General features: G+C 44.7%; 2 protein-coding genes across 5 annotated transcripts in view; both read left to right on the forward strand.

The window, feature by feature from the left end:
- Nucleotides 1-7,299, forward strand: LOC133057618 (translational activator of cytochrome c oxidase 1). The gene is made up of 6 exons (XM_061144332.1): nucleotides 1-453; nucleotides 746-852; nucleotides 2,346-2,473; nucleotides 3,150-3,327; nucleotides 3,665-3,872; nucleotides 4,459-7,299. Exons 1-5 carry the CDS (start codon nucleotides 174-176, stop codon nucleotides 3,863-3,865), a joined length of 894 nt encoding a protein of 297 aa, XP_061000315.1. The 5' UTR covers nucleotides 1-173; the 3' UTR covers nucleotides 3,866-3,872; nucleotides 4,459-7,299.
- A 4,243-nt stretch (nucleotides 7,300-11,542) lies between these two features.
- Nucleotides 11,543-22,545, forward strand: part of MAP3K3 (mitogen-activated protein kinase kinase kinase 3) — a 59,017-nt gene continuing 48,014 nt past the window's right edge. For 2 of the 4 annotated variants that reach the window (XM_061144334.1, XM_061144336.1), the window contains exons 1-2: nucleotides 11,736-11,867; nucleotides 19,750-19,871. In XM_061144334.1, the coding sequence (XP_061000317.1) occupies nucleotides 11,864-11,867; nucleotides 19,750-19,871 (126 nt within the window). In that variant the 5' untranslated portion in view covers nucleotides 11,736-11,863. Of the gene's footprint in view, nucleotides 11,868-19,749; nucleotides 19,872-21,442; nucleotides 21,536-22,545 lie in introns of all 4 variants that reach the window. The other 2 variants (XM_061144337.1, XM_061144333.1) reach the window with 2 other exon arrangements.

The raw sequence follows: 22,545 nt of genomic DNA on the forward strand, positions 1-22,545 counted from the left end.
TGTACCCACTCCCGGCTGCTGCGGGGACGGTGCGGCGTCCTTGGCATTCCGGCTGTCCTGGGCTGGCCTGAGCCTTAGGGTCTCCGGTGGCGGGCAAAGGAGGCTACTGGCTCTGGACGGGCTTGTTTCGGTGGCAGACTGGGAGGGCTGACCTTGGCCCAGGGTCGGAGCCGATGGCGGCTCGGGCTGTTATCAGCTTGAGCAGGGCTGCTGCCCAGTGCTTGTGGGAGCGAGGCCCCGGGGTCCGGGTGGCTCTTACGCGCTCCGCCCTGGCCTTCCAGCCTGAGCCCCCGTGCTGCAGCGCCGCTGGGGGCCGGACGCTGCACCTCACGGCCGAAGTACCCGCGGGGCACAACAAGTGGTCCAAAGTCCGGCACATCAAGGGTCCCAAAGACGCAGAAAGGAGTCGCATCTTCTCCAAGCTCAGCTTGAGCATTCGCCTAGCGGTTAAAGGTGAGAACCTGGCGGTCACCCACCGCTGGCAGCTACCGCCCTCACTGTGCCCACGCCCTCACTTGTCTCCCAACCCCCTGTCCCCGGCCTTTCATTTCAAATAAACTGAAAACGTCTTTCCCAAAATACTTACCCAGCTTTCATTCAAACGTCGGATAAAGTGTCCTAAATGAACCGAAATCTAAGCGGTGACTTGTCTCTCTTGGCTGATGGAGGGGAGGAGAGGGCGTGGATGTCCTTTTTTTCTCTCATGTCTTATTGAGATGTCTCTGCTTACTCTTTTCTATCTCAGAAGGAGGCCCCAACCCTGAGCTCAACAGCAACCTGGCCAGCATCCTAGAGGTGTGTCGCAGCAAGCACATGCCCAAGTCAACAATTGAGGCAGCGCTGAAAATGGAGGTGTGTCCTCGGTTTGACCTTCTTGTTATTGATCACAACCCCTACCGAGTACATGTTTGGAAGGCCACCACACTTTATTTTTATTTTTTTTCACCACACTTTAAATTATCAGAGAAGCAGTGTTGTTGACACCCTCAACATAGAGCTTTCTGGTGACTCTTGGCCATTAGTTACGGGAGCATAGTCAGGAATAGGATGTATAGATGTTATACAGAACTGCAGCCTAAGACTAGTGAGCTGAGTTGTGAGGAGCTGGGGGGAAAAGAAAGGGCAGAGTATGATGTTAGGTTGAGGAAGAGTTTGTTTTTCTGACATTGATGCCTTAAAGGAGAAAAACCAGTAGAAAGAGAAAAGGTACAGATGATAGTGATGGTGGGAGGGGCTGGGATATAGGACTCAGGTGTGGAAATTATCTTCAAGTCCAGGTGAGGAGACACCTCTTCTCTGGGATGGGTGGGAAGGATTTGAGGAAGTCGTAGCCATCTTAGTACAGTTATTGAGTGTTTACTCCAGGCCAAGTTCTTTTTATTTTTTTTTCTGGCTGCATCATGTGGCTTGTGAGATCTTAGTTCCCCAACCAGGGATGGAACCCATGCCCTCTGCAGTAGAAACACAAGAGTAGAGTCTTAATCACTAGACCACCAGGGAAGTCCGGAGGCCAAGTTCTTTGATAAAAACTTTGTATGCGTAATTTCACTGAATCCTCGGAACAACCTTAAGTTGGAAACTGAGGCACAGAAAGATTAGGCGACTTGACCAAGTCACACAGAAAATGACAAACTGGGAACCGGACAGACCCCAAAGCCTGTTTTCGAACCATCCTACACGCCGCCTTCATGTCAGGTGTGTGCAGATAAGGCACACACCTTTCCCCCACCTGGTGGTCGTTTATTTCCTTTGTGAAAGAGGGAGAGAGAAGTCATCAGTTGAGTGTTCCTGGGAAGACGGCAGGGCAAGGGGACAGGGAGAGAGAGGTGAAGATAGGGTGCGTGGGCAAGGAATGAACAGAGGCAGCGTGGGATGTCCCCATGAGATTGTTCGCTGGAGCTTTTGATTGTTTGAATTTTGAGGCCATGCTGTTTGATGAGGCCCAGGTGTGTGATTTCTCTTAGCAGTACTCAGCAGCCCAGGGATAGACTCACAGGGGTTTCATGCAGGATAAGGTATATGAGGATGAGTTTTAGTAGGAGTGATGAAGGAGTGGATGTGGGATTCAGCTGGGAAGGGGAGGAACCAAAACTGGGAGATGAGTGATTGATTGTTCAGGGACAAGAGAAACAGACTGCCTTCCAAGGAAGGGGTAGGACTTCCCGTTATCTCAAACGTTGATCCCAAGAGCCTCCTCTCAGAGAGGGAGGACAGAATTAGAGCCTTAAGAGCCTAGGCTTCACTCCAGAGAGCGCATTCCATGGAGTCAACTTTGTGGTGTTTGTGGTGCCTGGGCTGGCATGGAGGAGGGAATTAGGAAAATGTGTTTGTGTTATCTATTGCAGAAAACCAAGGGCATTTATTTGTTGTATGAGGGCCGAGGCCCCGGTGGCTCTTCTCTTCTCATTGAGGCATTATCTAACAGTAGCTCCAAGTGCCACTCGGACATCAAACACATCCTGAACAAGAATGGGTAGGTGTGTGTCTGGGGAGAGTGGAAGGGGGCAGAGTCTCTAGGTTCTGATTCTGGGTGAGGTAAGTACTGTGGTTCCTGGTGGGGTTTCAGGTTTTACACACATGTCATCCTTAGCAGAACCCACGTGGGATTGTTTGTTCTCCTTTGATGTGTCCTGTAGTGGGAAGGACCCGAAGGACAGGTGGAGAGGAATGCTGTGTCCTATTGTCTCATCTGTCCACAGAATGTCCAGGTCTTGAAATATCCTGCCAGCAGTGTACTCTCAGTTGGACAGGATTGATGAGCAAAGTCTTGGCAGCCTCCAAACTCCAGTCGGGGCAGAAAATAGAGGGTTGGGGACTTCTCTTGGTGGTCCAGTGGCTAAGACTACACGCTCCTCAGGGGGCCTGGGTTCGATCCCTAGAGGAGCTAGATCCCACATGTCACCACTAAAAGGTCAAGCATGCTGCAACTAAGACCTGGGCAGCCAAATTAATTAATCAAAATAAAACAGAGGGTTAGTGTTATGTTCAGATTATTCCCTTGCCCAGAGGTAGCTGCATCTTCTTCAGGAAGAGAGCTGCTCCATGTCTATTTATACTCTGGGGGTGGGGTGGGAATGAGTGCTGGGCAGTGCTGTGTGGAGGCTGAGTGTCTAAAGGCATCTGTTCTGGCCCATTTCCTCGCCTGTTAGGGGAATGATGGCCGAAGGAGCTCGCCACTCCTTTGACAAAAAGGGGGTGATTGTGGTTGGAGAGGAGGACAGAGAGAAGAAACCTGTGAACCTAGAGCGTGCCCTGGAGCTGGCAATAGAAGCTGGAGCCGAGGATGTCAAGGAGACTGAAGACGAAGAGGAAAAGAACATTTTTAAAGTGAGTAAGAGGCCTTGGTGTCTGGTGGACTGCCGAGAGGGCCCTGATAGACACGTTAAGTATTCTTCTCTCAGTCTCTTCTGTCCTGTGCCCGGGGGACAGGTGAGATGAAGAGCTCACCTATTACACAGACAGTTTATTAAGTGAATACTGGATAGGACTTACTCTCCTGAGGACAATGAGAAGGATTCAGAGCGTTGAACACTCTGTTTCTGCCAGTGAAGACTTAAACCCAGTAATACATTTCAGGAATTCCATGCAGGTGTTTGCAAACTTCTGTCCAGCTTTGTCTTGTTATCTCCTGGCTCCTTACCTCCTGACTTTGCTTTGTCCCTAGTTTATTTGTGATGCCTCTTCACTGCATCAAGTGAGGAAGAAACTGGACTCCCTGGGACTGTGTTCTGTGTCCTGTACGTTAGAGTTCATCCCCAACACAAAGGTGCAGCTGGCTGACCCCGACCTGGAGCAGGCTGCCCATCTCATCCAGGCGCTCGGCAACCACGATGACGTGATCCATGTCTATGACAACATTGAGTAGCCAGACTGTACGTGCCTCCAGGTGGCCTATTGTGGAGCACAAGCTTCTGCAGTGTCCCCTGGGACTCAGGTTGTGGGGGGGGGGGGGGGGTGCCTAGCAGGTTAGCAAGCATAGACCTGCAGCTTTGTGGTCAGCTGAATCCCTGCACGTCCATGAAGCCTCTTTGTCAGTTCTGATGGTGTCTGAGCCCTCCTGGGTGAGTCCCCCACATCCTTCTCGATGTGGGGGGTGTGGCCATTCAGCTGGTCAAGTTCTGATCTCAGGAATCTGGCCCTTGGGACAGTAGGTGCCCTGAAGGCCCATGTACTAGAAACTACTCTTCAGTAATAACAGTAATTATTGACCTGAATAGCTGGCCTGCTATTGTGTGACTTGAGTTTTCCTGGGTTTGTGTCCAGTTGGTGGGACCCTCTTGACTTTCTTTTAAGTCTGTAGGCTTAGTTCCACTACTCCAGTCCCAAGACTGTATTTTTTTGATTGACCATAGAAACGTGACTCCCTCCAGGTGCTGTGTGTTCTAGTGCTGGTCTAATGGCCTAAATCTGTCGTTCTTTCACATACCTAATGTCAATCAAACACCTACTGTGTACCAGGAACTGGACTTACAACCTGTTCAATTGATCCCCCGTGCTGGATCTGCTCTAAGACATTGGACCTCAGGGAGAAGACACAGGATCTCTCTCTCCGGGAGCTGTCCGAGGGCAATGTGAACTGCTGTGCATGCATCCTTGTTCTCTTCCTGTGGCCTCTGTATCCTTCTGCCAGAGAGCTTAAGGCTCTAGCCCAAAGGGTGCCAATGTATGGGACTCCCAGGCCCTGCGTTGTCCAGGTCCCTCTGTGTTCTGAGTGCTTTCACTGCTGAGTGAACCCATCAGTGGGCTGCACTCAGGAAAAGAAACACCAACCTGGTTTTGAAAGCTGCCTGATGCCCAGAATGTCCAACTCTGGCCCCTCTTAATCCCTGATGCCAGTTGGATGATGGGGCACTGGGAACTGGAAAGGAAATGAGAACAGAAAGAAGGGTAAAGAGCTGAGTCAGGAGCCTGGCCAGATGGGAAATAGGAGCCATGGTGCCTTTTGCTGCTAAGAATCACTTCTAGGTTTAGGGACACCAGGAGTGCCGACCACCTGTGCTGGAGCCCGTCAGATATGTGGGGTCTGGAGTGGCTTTTTGATCCCTGTTATTCACCTCCTTTTAAGTTGGTTAAGGCAGTTCTGAGCTCAGTGTAATTTTCCTCAAGGAGCCTTAGGTAAATTAGGATGGAGAAGAACTAAAACCAAATTGGCTTTTAAGTGATAGCTTCACTTTCTAGCAAAAATAGATTACTAATTCCATGATGACTTCAGCTGGAGAGTGAAGCCTACGGGAAGAAAATCAATTAAATAACCCATTATGGTGCCAAAGCATGTGCCCTTATACCTCATTTCATAATGGTGGTACTACCTGGGATTTTTAGTTTTTATAGGAGATAACTCATCTAAATATCTGAATAGCACATCATTAAAACAGGGCAACGTAAAGTTTAAATGCCACTTCCTAATTTATAAGATACTTTCATATTTTATTTATTCGACTTTCAAAACAAACCTATAAAATAGTCAGGCCAAGTATTTTATGCACAGATGATCTCATACCAAGCAGGTGAAAACTCCGTCTTGCGTTCATAGACCTTGGTTTATAAAATAGCTCTGTTTTGTGAAAGTTGAATATAGATTAATTTGGAGAAATGTGACCATTTCTGATATGAGTAATCTTGTACTAAGGAAACCTGCTCGAGAAGGGAACTTGGTTACCCATGTGGATAGTCCTCTGATCTAATAGATAGGATTTGTTACTGCGAATTCTTCTATAAACCAGTTTGCATCAAGACATCCTAGACAGCTCTGCACTGACCCCTGGCGGTGCCCTGTAGTCTTCCTGGAGTTAATATGGAAAAGGCAGAAGTGAAAGCTTACTCAGAAAGTTCTGACCCAAGAGATCCTTAGCTACCTAGGTTAAATAGTTAAATAGCTATTTAACTGAAAATTTCAATAAAGATGGTATGAGCTGTTTTGCCACTAGAAATTATTTTTTAAAGAATATTTTATGTCAGAGAAAACATTTACAATATGTTAAATGAAAAACAAAGATTAAAAACTGTGTGTATAGTGTGGTCCAGATTTTAAAATATATATGATGCTGTATATATGAAATTTTAAGAAAAGACTAGAAGGAAGTATACCAGCAAAACTGATTATCTCTGGGTGGTGATATTATAACTGAATTTTATTTTCATGTATTACGTTTATTAGGGAAGCATTTTTTAAAAAGAAGAAAACTAGTCACGTTATCCTCCTACTAAGGAGACAACATGTGAGCACCTGGGATTCAAGTGCACCTTGAAGCCAAAAGAATGGGGTCTGGTCCTGGCTTGCCTTATCTTTGGTTAGTGTCTTAACAACAAAATCATTTAGCACCTTGAGCTGGCTTGGGCTCACTTTCAAGTGTCCTTTCAGTAGGATGGAAGTATCAGTGACAGGCTTTGTCCGCAGCCTTGACTCTCACTGGGAAACGCTCATGTAGTATGTAGCTGCTGCACCTCTGCCAGGGGCCCCGGCTGAATCAGACTGGAACAGTGAAGGCTCTGCCTCCAGCTAACCATGGAAATTCAGTCGTGTGGTTACTTTTTTTTTTTTCTCTTGAGAACATATAACATAGATGTCATAGAGTTGTCTTGAGAACTGTTAAATAAGTTAATATATGCTAAGCACTTAAAACAGTGCCTGGCAGTAGTAAGTATTCAATATATGTTGGCCTTTTTTCCCACTAAGTATGAATGAACATTTTTTTTAAGCATTTTTTATTTTATATTGGACTAGAGTCAATTAACAATATTGTGATAGTTTCAGGTGTACAACAAAGCAACTCAGCCATCCATATACATGTATCCTGAATGAACATTTTTTAAAAATTGAAACGTGACCACCCTATGTGTATCTGCTTTGTAACCTGTCCCTCACCCTCTCCTTCCCCTTCACAATATATCCTAGATGCCTTTTGGTATTGGGATGGAGAAGTCTACTTCTTTCTTTTTAGTGGCTACATAGTATTTTATTATTATTAATTAATTTTATTTTTAATTAATGTGTCATAATTTATTTTATTTTATTAGTCTCTATCAATGGATATTTGGATTGTTTATCTTACAGAAGATGCTACAATGAATACTTTTTACCTTTGCTCTCTTGCAAAGTATTCTTCACGATAAATTTATAGAAGTGGAATTACAAAACGCAAAACAGTTTTTCTTTAGACGTAAATGTCAATATGTAAAAATGTAAAGATGTAAAAATCTATTTACCTCCTTCCTTAACAAAGCAGAGAACCTAACTGATTGAACTGGTGATCTGAATATGTTCTGTGTTACCTCTGAATTAAAAGAATTTTCATCAAATCAGGTGATAGGTTTTTTGGTTTGTCTACCTGTTTTACACCAAATTCATTGAGCTATCCCTTCAGAGAATTTCAGTTCAGTTCAGTTCAGTCGCTCAGTCGTGTCCGACTCTTTGCGACCCCATGAATCGCAGCACGCCAGGCCTCCCTGTCCATCACCAACTCCATCACCGGAGTTTACTCAAACTCATGCCCATCGAGTCGGTGATGCCATCCAACCATCTCATCCTCTGTCATCCCCTTCTCCTCCTGCCCTCAATCCCTCCCAGCATCAGGGTCTTTTCCAATGAGTCAACTCTTCGCATGAGGTGGCCAAAGTATTGGAGTTTCAGCTTCAGCATCAGTCCTTCCAATGAACACCCAGGATTGATCTCCTCTAGGATGGACTGGCTGGATCTCCTTGCAGTCCAAGGGACTCTCAAGAGTCTTCTCCAACACCATAGTTCAAAAGCATCAATTTTTCGGCGCTCAGCTTTCTTCAGAGAATTTATTCATTGGTATTTGTTGTTCCCTGTCATGTGTCCTGTGCTCTTGAAAAATGAAAAGGAATGTGTGCAGCTGGTTGTGAGTGACTGCTTAGTGGGACCAGTACCCTGAGGCCCTGAGCTCTAGGGTTAGGTCATGAACCTTGAGGTCAGGGATGACTCAGGTGCTTAAACAGAAGCACCTACTCAGTGTACAACTAGGGTGATAGACCTGAGAAGGCCTGGCCCAGTTGGGAGGCTTCACATGGGGAAAATGAAGGGGGAGGAGAGAAACAACATAGAAAGGGAAGATAAAATACAGAACTAAAGGAAATAACAATAGTTAGCAACATCCCCATCAGAGGTTCACTTATTCATTCAACAAATATTTGTTTTTTGAATGTGCCATGAAAGATGGTAGGCCATCTTTTTTCAATGACACAGCTTCTAATTTTTTGATATATATATATATATATATATATATATATATATATATTTTTTTTTTTGTTGTTGTTGTTGTTGTTGTTAGAGGATAGTACACTCCCGAGACATGGGAACGGGCCAACCCCAAAGGAGAGGCCCAACTTCTGTCTTTCTGCTTACTTTCTTAAAGGCAGTTACAGTAGAGTAAGACAAGTGCTTTGATGAATAAAGTACTAGGTGCTCTGGTGCCCAGATTTAGGGCTTTCTGCCTGGAAAGGCTTCCTGAAGGGAGTAGTGTTTAGGCTTACTTCTTCCCTGAAAGAATGAGGGTGGGGGCAAGAATGGAGGAGAGGGGTGTTCAAGATAGTGAATATGCAAAGGTTAGAGGCAAGAGAGGGTCATATTTGAGGAACTACCAGTGGTTCTGTGTGGCCAGAAAAGAGAATTTGAATGATGGGGTTGTTGGAGGTGGGAAATGGAAAAACTTATGGTCGGAGAAGGAATGGTTTCAGGTCCTTCTTAACTACATTGATGTATTCGACTTTTCCTAAGGGTGATGGGGACTGTAAAATCTTTCAGGAGATCATGGCAGGATCAGGAATCTATTTTAAAAGGTCACCCTGTGATGGGAGTGATCTTGAGAAGCTGTTACACTAAATACTCCAATAGACTTGGGAGGTTTGAACTAGGATGGTGGAGCTGGGACAGGGAGAGGAGTGGACAGATTGGAGACATGGTCAGGATTAGCTGTCGGGGAAGGGAAATGGAGAGGAAGATATCTTCAAGTTTGATAACTCAAAAGCATCCAAATTGGGGAACCTATGATGGAGAGAGCAAATGAGAACCATGGAGGAAAACAATCAGATCAGTTTGGACCTGTGGAATTTGAAGTACCTGCAGAATACTCAGTGGGTGATGCCTCTGAAGTTCAGAAGAAAGCCCAGTAGGATGACCGCAGCATGGGGATGTTTGAGATGGCTGGTTCAGTGACAGACAATGGAAATGGAGTCCTCAAAAAAAGCAGTTGCTAGGAATGTAGAGGAAAAATCAGGAGGCTCTTTCCAGCTAAAGACTTAATGTTGCTGTACTGCATGTGCTACTATGTGCGAGGCACTGTTCTAAGTGTTGGTGACAGGGCAGTGAACGGGACATAGTCCCTGCTTCTACATGGCTTATGTTCATTGTAGTCGGAGGAAACTGTATAATTTCAGGCTCTACGAAGAAAAATAAGGCAGCATATGGAAATATAAAATGTTGGAGGGGAGAGGGCCTATTTTGGATGGTGTGGTTAGGCACTTTTGAGAGTTGACATTTGAGCAGACCTGAATGAAATGGAGGAATTAGCTGTGGGAAGAGCATTCTAGGTGAAACGAAGGGCAAGGGCAAAGGTCCTGAGCCTGGTGAGCTCAAAGTGTGGAAAGAAGGCCAGTGTGGCTGGAGTGATTGAGGGAGCTGGAGAGGTGAGGTGGGAGAGGATGGCGGGGGCCAACTCCTTTTGGGCCCAGATGGCCATGACAGAGTTTGAACCTGTTCTGTGTGTTGATGGGAAGCCCTCAGAAGGTTGAGAGCAGGGAGTGACATGATGTTAATTACATTTTACAAGGATCACTGGCTGCTGTGTGGAGCATCATTTGTTAGATGGTCACAGAGGAAACAGGGAAACCAGTTAGGCAGTCACCCAGTATGTAGGGTGGTGTCTTGCACCAGGGTGGAAGTGGTGAGTAGTTGGATTCAGATACATTTTTAAAGGAGAGCTGAAAAGACTTGCTGGATGATTGGACAGAGGAATGTTAGAGAAAGAGTGAAATGAAGAAAGATGCCTCCTAGGTGTGTATTTTTACCACTGGGAAAACAGAGGAGCAAGGTTTTGTGGGGAAGGGGGAAAGAATCAAGAATTCAGTGTAAAACATGTTAAACTGGAGTTGTATTTTAGACATTCCAAGAGATGCTGCTGAATACAGGCAAATATTCCTAAATCTAAGAGGTGGATTTAAAGAAAAAGGTCTAAAGTAATTCTTAAGAGATTTGATACCCGAGGCAAAGCCACCACTAAAGGTTCTTAGTTGACAGTTGAAAGCGACATCAGAGGAAGATGTTTTTGGCGTCTGATTTATCTTACACTGAACAGGGGCCTGAGGAAGGGAGCCCGGATTGTGACGGCCTTGGAATCTGAAGATGGAGGTGTATAACATGCTGAACAGTGGAAGCTGGGAAAATTAATTATGGTCATCTCTATTTTGAAATGTCATGCAGTCAAGCACAATTGTTTTGGGACAATATTAAGTGGCACGGGAAAACAGGATAAAATTTAAGCACACTACAAAACAATATGAAGCCGTTTTTATCAAACGCTGTATATTTATGTAGGAAAGAGACAAAATATCTCTGGGGTGAAATTTTTATTTTTTTCAATTTTAATACACAGAGCTTGTGTTGCTTTTATGACCGGAAAAAAAGTTTTCTTCCCGAAAGAACCTCACTTAATGGTTTCGGCCCTCGCCAGCAGATTCCTAGGACCCACTTCCCGGCACTACCCCAGCCCCTTGGGGTGTGTGGCTGTTGAGACCCAGGAAAAGGCAGGCAGTGGTAAACCGCTCCTGCCTCCCGGCAAGCGCAGCCTCTGGACCGGAGGACTTGCTTGGGGGTCCGGCGGCAGAGGTGGCCACACGCCGGGAAGCGCTCAGAGCCAGAACCCTCCACGCTTATTACGCGCTGGTGTGGGGACACGGAGGGGCAGGACGTCAGCCTCAGGAACCGCGGGGAGCTGGAAGGGCGGGAGGCAATGGGGCCCCTCCAAACGTCTTCCTAAACTCCAGCCCCAAAGTAGCCGGCGGGGAACCGCGCCAGCCCGCGCGCCAGCCGAGACTTGGGTGACTGACGGGAGGTGGGAATGTGGGCGGAGCCTCAAGCGCGAGCTGTGATTGGAAAAACCCACACCTCCTGGGGAGAGAGGGCGGGCAAGTCTGCGAGGGATGCGCAGAGGAGGGTGCTCAGAGGAGGGTGCTACGTGATTGGCTAGCAGCGGAGTGAACCGGGAGCTGTTCCGATGATTGGCAGAGGGTAGACAACCCTCCGAAACTGCTTTGGCTTCGCCTATTCGCATCCTGCGAGAGTAGGCGGGATTGGTTCATCGAGGGGTGCCGTTGATTAGCTGGCGGCTGAGAGTTAGGGTGTTGGAGAGAGCTGGGGGAGGAGGGGCGGCGGAGGCAGTGACTTCCTCCTTGTTATTGGCTGGTGAAGTGAGTGAGGGGTGGCACCAAGGGCCAGCGGCTGGCTAGGATTGGCGGGTGCTGGGATGAGTGACAGACAGGGGGGCGAGCTGCGCGACCAGCGGTTTGTTTTTCGGAGCGTTCCTGAGGTGGAGAACGGCGGCCGGACGGAACGACTTCGGGACTGAGGGACTGGCGGTCGGGCGGGCCGAGCGGCGCCGCCGAGGCCGGGCTGGGCCGAGCCGAGGAGCTCCGGGGATGTAGCGGGCCACCCTGCCCATGCCACAGCGCCCGGCTGCGGGCGGAGCCGGAGCCGGAGCCTGGGGAGGCGGCGGGGGCCCGGAGCACAGCCCGCGCCCCCCGCGCGGAGCCAGGCCCGCTGCCGTCCCCGCCGCCCGGGCCCCCGGCATGCAGCTCCGGCTGCGGAGGTGACACTCGGGCCGGAGCCGCCGCCGCCGCCATCGCCACCATGGGTGAGTGTCGCCACCGCCCCGGCCTGTGCCCGCGCTGCTTCGCGTCGCCCCGCCCCGGGCTGAGGGGAGGAGGACCCTGGGCCGCCGCCTGACAGGCATGGACAGCCCGCCCGGCCGGGGCTGCGGACCGCCGGCGCCCGCCCGCCCCGCTCGCGGCTTAGCGGCTCCGCGGCCCGGGCGGGGGTTCTGGCTCCCCCGGCCTTCAAGGGCGGCCCCGACCCGCTGAGCCCACTCGGCCGCCTCTTTCCGGGCCGCGCGGCCAGCACATCCCGAGGAAGCGGCGGCGGGTCGAGGGCCCGTGCTCGGCGGAGCAACCCGCTCCGGGCCGAGCTAGCGGGACCCCGAGCCCGAGGGCGGGGGAGCGCGAGCGCAGTGTGGGGCCCGGGCTGGAGGCTGGTGCAGGCCTAGCTGCTGTTGGGTCTTTTCCTTGATTTGCTTTTTTTTCCTGCCTGTGTCATTTCCTTCCCTTTGCTCACACAGGCCGGCCTGTGAGAGCTCCCGGGGCTTTGCTCTCGAGCCCTGTGCGCGCCCCAGCGCAGGGGGGAGGGCGTGCGGGGAGACCGGCTGGGAGGTGACTAAAATGGCAATCACTGTTATCTAGCGCGCGGTTGAGAAATGCGAGCTGCACGCAGATTGCTGGAGTTTAGGAATCGGCTGCCAGTGATAATACCCATCCTACTTTTTGAAAAATCTCCTTGCAGTGTTTTACATCCATTAGTTTAATCTAGCGGTCTCCCTGAAATTATGTAACTTTTGAAAGAGAGAAACATTCACTACACAAAAGAATCTCTGTGAAATCATTTCCTTTTTAATCGATAGTTGCAATTTCTGTTGTGAAGATGTAGTCTAAGGCACGCTTTTAATGTCTTCCACACGCAGCATTTGAACTGAATTATCTATTTCATGTCCTTTGTGGTAATCTAGCAGACAACTATTGGACTACATTAAGTAGCAATAACATGTTCGATGTACTGTGCTTCTCTTATTGGATCAGTTATTTTGATACGGTTGTCTGCAGTGGCAAGTTTTGCGAAGTATTTGGTATTGTCCTAATTAATCAAGGGGTAAACTTCAGTAAAGGGATCATTTGCACAGCCACTGATTCCATCTGCAAAGAGGGAACATTAATGTTTGCTCTGCCCTATGGCAAGGTCAAGTCGTTTTTGTAGGAGGTTAAGTGTTTGCTGTGTCACATTGGGCAGTTAATCTTTTGTGGCCCATCTTTACACTCTGGCTTTGAATGAATCGCCTTGTTCTGTTCCATGCTGCCCCTCTACAGTAAAGAGTGGGTTCCTTCATTTATTGGGCTGTTTCCTTCCCATGCTTTATTTCAGAAGTGCTTGCTTTTCTAGGCAAAGTCTGTGACAGTAAGCAGAAAAGGAACTCAGTGAGGCCTGGTATTTATTGAATAAATACGTAATTCAACAAGTACTCGTTGAGCATTTACTGTAAATGGGGAACATAATTCTTCTTGTCCTCCCCAGGTTTCACACATTTATCTTGTGCTCTGGAATTTGATGATCACACTAAATCTTTGAATTGATTTGTGAACCTACATTTGTGATAGTTTTTCTAATCAGTCTTTCCTTTTTATCCTGTGGGGACAGGCTTAAATCCCAAAGGGGAGTGTGAATACTTTAGGGTGTGCAGACCTCCTATTTTCCACTTTCTCGACTGCTAAATTAGTGTCCAGATGTGTTGACTACATCTCGTGCCTAATGATAAAATAGAGGTCAGCCTGTTTTCGCATTTCAAGATCATTTCAAAAAGTTTAAATGTGTGAGTATATGGAGGGACAATGATGGGAAGGAAAGGAACTATGTAGATAGGGTCCAGAGCCCCACAGGAAAAAGGACCCAAAACTCAGTATCTTCTCATTTGTTCCCATGTCAGTTTTTACATGAAGAAAGTGAGACAGGGCAAAATTAACTTGCCTGGTGGCTGCAGTATATTAATCGGCAGACAAGCTGATTTAAGAACCCCTGCCTGGCTTTCTTCAGCACTCTTCCCTCATACCATTCTCACTTTCTTTTAAGTAGATGACCTTGACATGTGCTTAGAACTAGTACTGGATTCTCTTAGAACCTGACCTTCAGTTTGCTTTGTATAGGGCTCAGCAAGGGTGTCTGTACAAACATATACACACCGGAGTCTCTCTCCTAAGTACTCGTTTCCATTTTGGTGATATAAATGATGAAAAGTCAGATTCCCAGGTTAGCATGCGTTAGTTGATGTATGTAGTCCTAAATAAGTTAAAGGGGTAATAAGGGAGAAACATAGACTTATTAATATTTTTATTATACTTGTTAAACTCCAGCCCAGTGAGGAAAGGACTAAAACTAATTTGAATCCTTGGCCTTCAGGTTCCTTGGTTAACAGTCATATTTTCCTGAGCTGTTCTAAGCCCCAGACTCAAGCTTGTTTGACAGCTTGTGTTGGTAATGAAAACAGGTCAGATTTTATATTGGCAGTTAGCCCCAGTAACTTTCTAGTGGAAATTACACTTATCCTTGTAAATAATAGGAAATACTCTTTTTGTTTGTTTTTGGCCTTTTTTTTTTTTTTTTTTTGGCTTTGATATTTTGTGGTTATAAAAAAACTGGAAATTGACTGGTCGTTTTTTCTTGGTCACACCAAAATTCCCTCCTGGTTTTAGTAATCATAGTGGCAAATGCTGCTAATTACACCTAAGATTAATTTGCTAGTGCTTACTTGGGACATGCTCTATAAATGCAATCTAAAATTTGGTGGGAAGTATTAACTGAAAAATATGTAACAACTTGGAAACATTACAGGAACGGGAACTGAGTGTAGGATTAGGATGGTGTGGTTCTGGTTTGATAACTTGGTTTGAAGTCAGAATTGTTTCAAGGCTGTTGGAAGCTCCCAGTTAGACTAATCTCAGTTCAGTTTGGCTAGAATCTGACTGCCTGTGTAGATCTAAATAGTTGGCAACTGTTTTTTAATTGAAATTGGGATCATAGATTAATGACTCAACATGGCTATGTCACAACTAGACTTCTGATGTTTAACAAAATTATGGTTGGCTTTAAAACTGAATTTTAGGCATTTATAAAAAGTAAATATCAGTCCAACTGAGCATGATTTAGTGAAATACATAGAGGATAAGAAGCAGTTTTCTTGGTTCTGACTAAGCTATCCATTTTTCCTTTGCCCCTTTTATTGAACATCTCTTCTGTGTCAGATACAGTACATGTCCCTGTACATTTATTTATCCTGTATTTAAGAAGTTATAGTTAGGTAAGGTGAACCAGAAACAATAAACAAATAAGCGGTGTTATAGATACCTTGTCAAAACTGTAAAGATACATTGGATGGAGAGATCAGTTCTGTAGTTTTGAGATTGACATACATTATCTATAGTCCTCAGGCCTCAAAGGTTAATTTCATTAACTTAAAATAAAATATGATGGTGATATATGGATTCTTATGAGGAAGCAATAGCGTACTTTGTAATATGTATTTTTAAATTTTGAGTTATCAACTAATATTGAAGGACTGTTATATCACAGAAACAGAAAAATAAACCCCAGAATTTGACTTTGCAACCTAGCAAAGTTTTCAACCAGGGCCTTGAAGGAAAAAGGAAAAATGTTTGTTGTGAATTGAGGATCAGACCTTTTTGCTTATACTTATTATACTAGGAGATGATGTTTGCCCAGATGGACAGGGTGGAGGAGAACCGTGCGGGTATGTAACATGTCATGGACAGTAAGGTAGTAAAATCAGACTCACAGACACTGAATCAGAACAGGATCTCCTGATTGAGCAGTGTGATCAGATGATCTGACAAAAGTTGGGTAGAGTAGAGCATTGTCAAGATGAAGAAATCATTTAAATGAAAACAGAGATTAAATTTGGGAGTTGTATGTATGGGAAAAAGAGTGTCTGGCATCATGCAGGACAACAGTGTTTATCCAACAACATGTTGCTTCTGGAAACTTTTCTGGGGTTTTAGCCAAGGGAATTCATAAGTGGGAGTGCCTTAAGACCCTGCTTTTAGATAGAAGTAATAGCTTAGTCTGGAAGAGTGACTTCCTGCTGGGGTTAATGAACGAGGAGTGTGTTTGCCTGGCAGCCCCCACGCCTTAGGTCAGGATATCAGAAGAAAAAGTACTCACTGCTGGATAATTACGGATAGCTATCTGCTTGAGACTGCTGACAGAGCTTCCACTTTTTAAGCCTGAATTGTAAACCCTGTTTGATAGATCCCTTCTTTTTTTTTTCCCTATGAATATTCCTCACCCCTAGATCTTTAACCCCCTAATCTCTAGAATTAACTTCTTCCTTTGTGCTTCTTTCTGGTAGCTTTGAGGTGTGTCATACCACCCCCATCCTTTGGAAATCTTTTCAAGGTTATAGCATACTCTTACCTCTGCCTCAACTTGTTCACGTGTGAAGTACATAAAGGAATTATTGATTTCCACTACTTCCAATTTTCTTTTAATCTTCAGCTTCTCGATTCCCTGTCAAGATGTTTCTGCCTCTATTACCCTATTGGACCTGCCCGCCCTTGCTCTTCTTTGGTCTTAGCGTCTGTGGTGTTACTTTTTGTTTGTTTGTTTATAGTTCTCTTAAAGACTTCTGTGCTCACACATCTTCTTCCTACTCTTCTTGTTGACATGAGTATTCACTGGCATCAGTCCCTGAGCCTCTTTTCTTTTCCTCCGCTGTTCACTTGCTTTCATGTCCCTTCTCCTCCTCAGTTCATTTATAAAGCTCTCATCCATAGCTGGAACAGCTTTCTTTTTTTGAAAAAATGTTTATTCTGTAAAATTATCTATATAACCCCTTGCTACTCACGCTGTAAAAAAACTTTTTTACACGTGTGTTTATGTATCCTGTCTAATTCGGTCTCTTTATTTGCATAACCTTGTATTTGTGTGTTGTTTGTCTTTTTACCCCTAGAATTTGAGTACCTGAAAGTATCTTTCGAAACTGTCTTAATGTATAATACATGATAGGTAGTCAGTAAATGGCTATTGTTAATGATTAATAAAAATTCTAAAATAAAGTTTAGGATAGATTGTGGCCTCCAGTCTTTTCCCATTAACCTTTTTTTCCCCACTGATGATAATAGCCAGCATTTTTTCAGCATTAGGTACCATGAGGAATAATTTGTAAGGTTTTTTTTTTCCCCCCTCTTAAGTCTCACAGCAGCTCTGTGTAATGATACTTTTATTATGTACATTTTACAGATGAGGAAATTGAGGTTTAGGGAGAATAGATGATTTGTCTAAGGGCTCCTTAAAACCCAAGTCTTTCTGATTCCAAGGTCCATATAACTGCTGCACTCTAAGAAAGCTATTTGTTAATTTTTTTTTTTTAAAGGAATGCATATGGTAGCACAGATAATTCAGTTAAAATCCCAATCCAGGAAGAAATGCCTGAGAGAACCACTTGATGTGCATCCCGTCTTTATCCATCTCCTCAGTTTGAAATATCAGTTTAAGAACCAGTTTGCCTCTAGAAATGTATGCAACTCTGACAAAACAGCAGATTCTATAGCTATATTTCACTTGTGTCAGTTGTCCTGGATTCCAGGAGATAGAGCCAAACCATTCCTCCAGTGTGTTCTCAGTGCTGGAACTACCAAACAAGTTTATCCGTTAAGTAATGCCAGGAATTGGTTAGCTTCCTGGAAACAGAGTTTGTCAACCTGATAAACTAGCTCTTATAATAGCATCATCTTATACAGAATTAGAAACAATTTCTCTAATCATACTTGTCACAGATTTGATTTGAAAAGCATGTGTGTATCTGTGTATGAATATGCACATCCATTTTGTTTCAATATCTGAGTTGAGACAACTATTCTCAGTTCTAAGGCAGGTTTCCTTGATATTGAAAATTACATGCATTCTGCTGTTAGGACTATCAAGGGATGCTCCTCAGAAAACACCCCTTTCGTGCCATCTAGTCATAATCATAGTGATCCCAGTTTTCTGTTAAGTGTGTGCATGTGTCGCTCGGTCGTATCTGACTGTTTGAGACCCCATGGACTGTAGCCCACCCGGCTCTCCTCCAGGAGATCTTCCTGACCCACGGATTGAACCTGCGTCTCCTGCGTTGGCAGACGGATTCTTTACCATTGAGCCACCTGGGAAGCCCCCATTTACTATTATAGTTGGTCCAATAATTTTATACATATATAATATTTAATGATATATAATTTTATACTTATTTATGTTAAACTTAACATCAGTGCATGTGTGTATGCTAAGTCGCTTCAGTCGTGTTCGACTCTTTGCGACCCCCTGGACTGTAGCCCAGCAGGCTCCTCTGTCCATGGGATTTCCCGGACAAGAACACTGGAATGGGTTGCCATTTCCTTCTCCAATATAAATGCATATATTTATATTATTTGTATATAAGCCAGTCATTATAGTTTAGGTGTTATACTCTAGTTTTAAAATCTTGGTTTGGAGGTTAAAAAACAAAAACCAAGCAACTTCTCTTTCTTTAAGGAGCCTACAGGTAAATTGTGAGAAAATATAAAATAATTGATGGGATGTATGAGTTTTAATTTTTTAATAAGTGTCTTTGTGTAAATACCTGCTTCGTCCTCATTTGTTACCTCATTTACTTCATTCTTTTTGTACCACAACTGTATCACTCGTACTTTTGTATGTACTTTGAAGTGGAATTAGAAAGGAAGCTACTCTAATGGTGTTTTTCTTACAAGTCTTAAATCTAATTTTACTTTTCTGATCAGGCAGAGGTCTCTTCATGGGTACCCTTCTCCTTCCTTTCTACACCTCCTCAGAGGGCAAGTAGGGCACCCGAGCAGATTTGGTCCAGGACAAGGGGAGAGGTGAATGATCCCATTTACTTCCTATGCTCCATGCTGGTCTTTCCTTTACACAGGGTATTAGAATATTTTCAAGGGACAGTGATAAAGGGCAGAAAATAGGCACACTCTATGGGTGGAGTCTTGAGCTTGCTTCTTTTAAGGTGTGCCCCAAGTCCGTAAGTGACTCACTTGTCACGAAAGCAAGTATAACAACTCATTCCTAATGTTCCTTTGCAGATCAACAGACCTGTTTATTTTTAACCTCCCACTGCTATTTGAGTGGACAAGGATCTCTTGAAGGACCTGGGAGAATTTGGCAAAACGTAGAATTGACCTGGTTTTAGGTTCTCGGTTTTGGCCAGTTGTCTTCAGTACATGAGAACTCTAGTGCTCTATGCTATTTCAAGAAAGGGGGATTAAAAGTAATACCAATAAGGCAGAGACAATGCACTGCTTGCTTGGTTAGGGAAGAAAAACAATAGAATTGCCTTTCGACTTCCCCGTGGGAAGCAGAAGGCCTATAAACTTGTAAAGAGTTGGGAAGGGGCATTCAGAGGCTAGGCTTGTGAAACAACTTCTGTTTAAAGCAGCAACCTTGTTTGGTACCTTTTAAATATGCTTTCCTACAGTACTTGAAGGATAAGTCTGTGACTGATTCTGTCTCATAATTGCTTCTCCGTGAATTCATCTTTTTACTCAGTACCCTGCTACACTGTGCTGTGTTGTTTTTCACTTCACTCCAAGTTTTCATCTATTTTTCCTGGTTGAGTTTCTCTGGCACTGGAAGAATTGGTTTGTTTGAATACCTCTCTCGCTCCCAGTGAATAGGTAGATATTGCTGCCAGAAATCTGATTGGAGAACTGTTAGAATCCATTAAAATTCAATTTGCCATAGTCTGATCTCAGCTATCCTCTTTTCACAGATAGCAAATTTATGTCGTTTAGTTACAGGATCTGTCATTTCACCTGGGCAGAACTCCCTGCGTGTGAGTCATACAACTTGTGAAACTACTTTCTTTTGTGGTCCGTTTTAAAGTGTCTTAGCCCATGTGCTCTCTTTCTTTGCAGACGAGCAGGAGGCATTGAACTCGATCATGAAGGACCTGGTGGCCCTCCAGATGAGCCGACGTCCCCGGGTGCCTGGATATGAGACCATGAAGAGCAAAGACACGGGTCACCCAAATAGGCAGGTGTGTGCAGCTGTGGCTGTTAACTGACTTTGTTGGGGGGTTGGTTTCAGATGGGAAATATGTGAGAAGCCAGTGATACTCTAATACAGGTTTAAATGCTGTTGACCCCTTCCTTTCAGTCTGTTGAATGGTAGGTAAGTGATGTATACCCACCAGGTGTGGGTCATGATCTGGAGTCCCAGTGCCTTATGCATCTGACCTTGTAAATAGCATTTCATTTGTGGAGAATAAGAGTAATTTCTTTGTTATGGGGACAGTACTCATAGAATTTTTCCTTTACTGATCATTTGGCAAATATTTTATCCAGACTCTTGATCTCCAGCTCAGAAGGTCTTTATACAGTATATTCTCAGGAAGAATTAATTGATTTTAGTTTATTTAAATGTAATTAGGAAGGGAAGTGTATTTAATAAAACATCATATATTCTGAAGGTAAGAATGAGTGATTTTGTTATTACTGCTATTTACAGCTGTTTCCCGTCATTAACTCAGGTAGTTGAGAGTGCCTGTTTTACTGAGAGCTGTGTGCTTTGTTAGGAACGCAGTTTCTCTTTTGTTAACATCTCAGCGTGTGTGCTGTGGAGAACTTTCTTCTCCCGGTCAGTCTTGCTGAGCTCCTTGTTTCCCGGGTCCTTTGGCAGCAGAGAGGAGTGAGTGAGGGGGAGCCTGCCTTCCTAGTGGGCACCAGAGGGTTGTGCTCAGTGTGGTTGATGATTTCCTCCTTGATGGTTCTCTTGGTTGTCAGCTGACCTTCTCTCTGCTCATCTGCACCTTGTCTACCAGTTCTTCAAAAGTGCTCTTGGTTCCTGGAGAAAGTAGAAGGGGCTGGAACTTTTTCTGTCTGAGGTCTGCTAGATGTAGCCTCCCAGAGTATTTCCTGCCCTTAGGAAAACTGGGGACCCCAAGTCCTTTTGTTTCAGTTATAGTGGAAGGAATAGTTTAAAGAGCTGCTTTTATTTTTTGTGGTTACCTTATAGAACTGGGGAGCAACAGAATAGGGCCCATTCTTGTACTGCTTTCATACATTATTCTGATTGTGTGGGTTCTCCCTTGCTGTAACATTTCTATTCAAAGCTGCTTTTGGAAGGAGCATTTTACCAGAAGTGAATCCCCTCCCCCAGGCTTGAGCCTAATGACCTCACTTTCCTTCCTGTCTTCCTATGTGGAGTGTGCTTGCTAATGCTGCTCCAGTCAGCTGATCCTTCTCCAAATGGGACTGTTAGCGTGGATATCAGTTAGTAGGTGAAAAGGGGAAGCTTTCTTGAGTTGGAAGGCCCGAAAGAACCCGGCTGAGGGGTGAAGTGGTCTGTTACTGTTGGGGAATCCTACTTAGAGGATACTAAAGCTACTATTAGAAAATCCTGATCTTTTACTGTGCCTACTGCTGTGCTTTTGGAGTGAAAGCCGTGGTTATAGAAGTAGAAGGCTGTGAAAAGGATTGACTACTATCAGGAAATAATCTTAACAAGAAATACTAGCTGTTTGGATCCATAGTTTACTTGAATATCATCAGACTTTTTCTGCAGCATGAAGGATACAGATTATTAACCTCAGTTTTTTTGTTTTTAAAGAAAAAGCACAACAGCAGCAGCTCAGCCCTTCTGAACAGCCCCACAGTAACAACAGGCTCATGTGCAGGGGCCAGTGAGAAAAAGAAATTTTTGGTAAGGAATAAAATTACCCATTAAAGGTGAAATGTGCTTTTAAATCTTGCAGTGCTCGAAGTGTATAGAGTTCATTTCTTGGACACATTGTCGTAGTGGATTTGTAGGGAGCACTGGTTACTCGTTACCTGTGTTCTGTTACCATTTCTCACAACAATATTATTCATACGCAGCCTGTACCACTGCTGCACAGTAGATTTCTGTGGTGATAGAAATGGTCTATGTTTGTGCTGCCCCGCGTAGTAGCCACTGGCCATATGTGGCTGTTGAGCAACTGAGGAACTGAATTTAAATTTTTATTCAGTTTTAATTATTTTAAATTTAAATAGCAACATGTGGCTATTGGCTATGGTCTTAGCACAACTTTATATAAGGGACTTTTGATTTGTTGGGCAAGAAATTGAGTACACGCTTGGAGATGTGTCCATTCATCCTCCATGGACAGGTCATGAGTTCATGGGTTTCTACACATTGTGATAAACTCATCAGTGGGAAACCTATCTAATAGTCTAATCCAGGGCCATGGGGTTCTGGGGGCAATGTGAAGCTGTGGAACTATCATGGCTGTTTAGAAATTGAAGCTCAAAGTTTTATGCTAACTTTAGGTAAAAGGACAACGAAAATATCAGACTAGCTTCTGCTGTTAATAAAGTCAAGGTTGTAGAGTGGTCTCTTCTGGGAAGTGTAACAGATGTTCAGCTTCTGACCAGGAGAAATATTCTTCAGCAAAATCCTGAAAGCAGAAGGAGAGAGGAAGCCTTAGTGAATGCATTTCCGAGGAAGTGTGAGTTGGGGTGAGATGGGGGTGGTGAGAGCAGTTGAGGGGAAAAGTGTTTACAGCCTGATGTAATGAAAAGAGCTCGGCCTAAGAGTCTCAAGATGTTAATAGTTTGTTACTGTAGGACTTTACGGTTTACAAAGTGAATTCCCTTTTTGAAAATTCTTGTTTTTGTTTGCTTGGGCCTAGGATAGGAATAAATAGTTTTCTTATTACCACTTCTTCTACCAGA

This window comes from Dama dama, chromosome 5, assembly GCF_033118175.1.
Source record: "Dama dama isolate Ldn47 chromosome 5, ASM3311817v1, whole genome shotgun sequence".
In the NCBI taxonomy this organism is placed as follows: domain Eukaryota; kingdom Metazoa; phylum Chordata; class Mammalia; order Artiodactyla; family Cervidae; genus Dama; species Dama dama.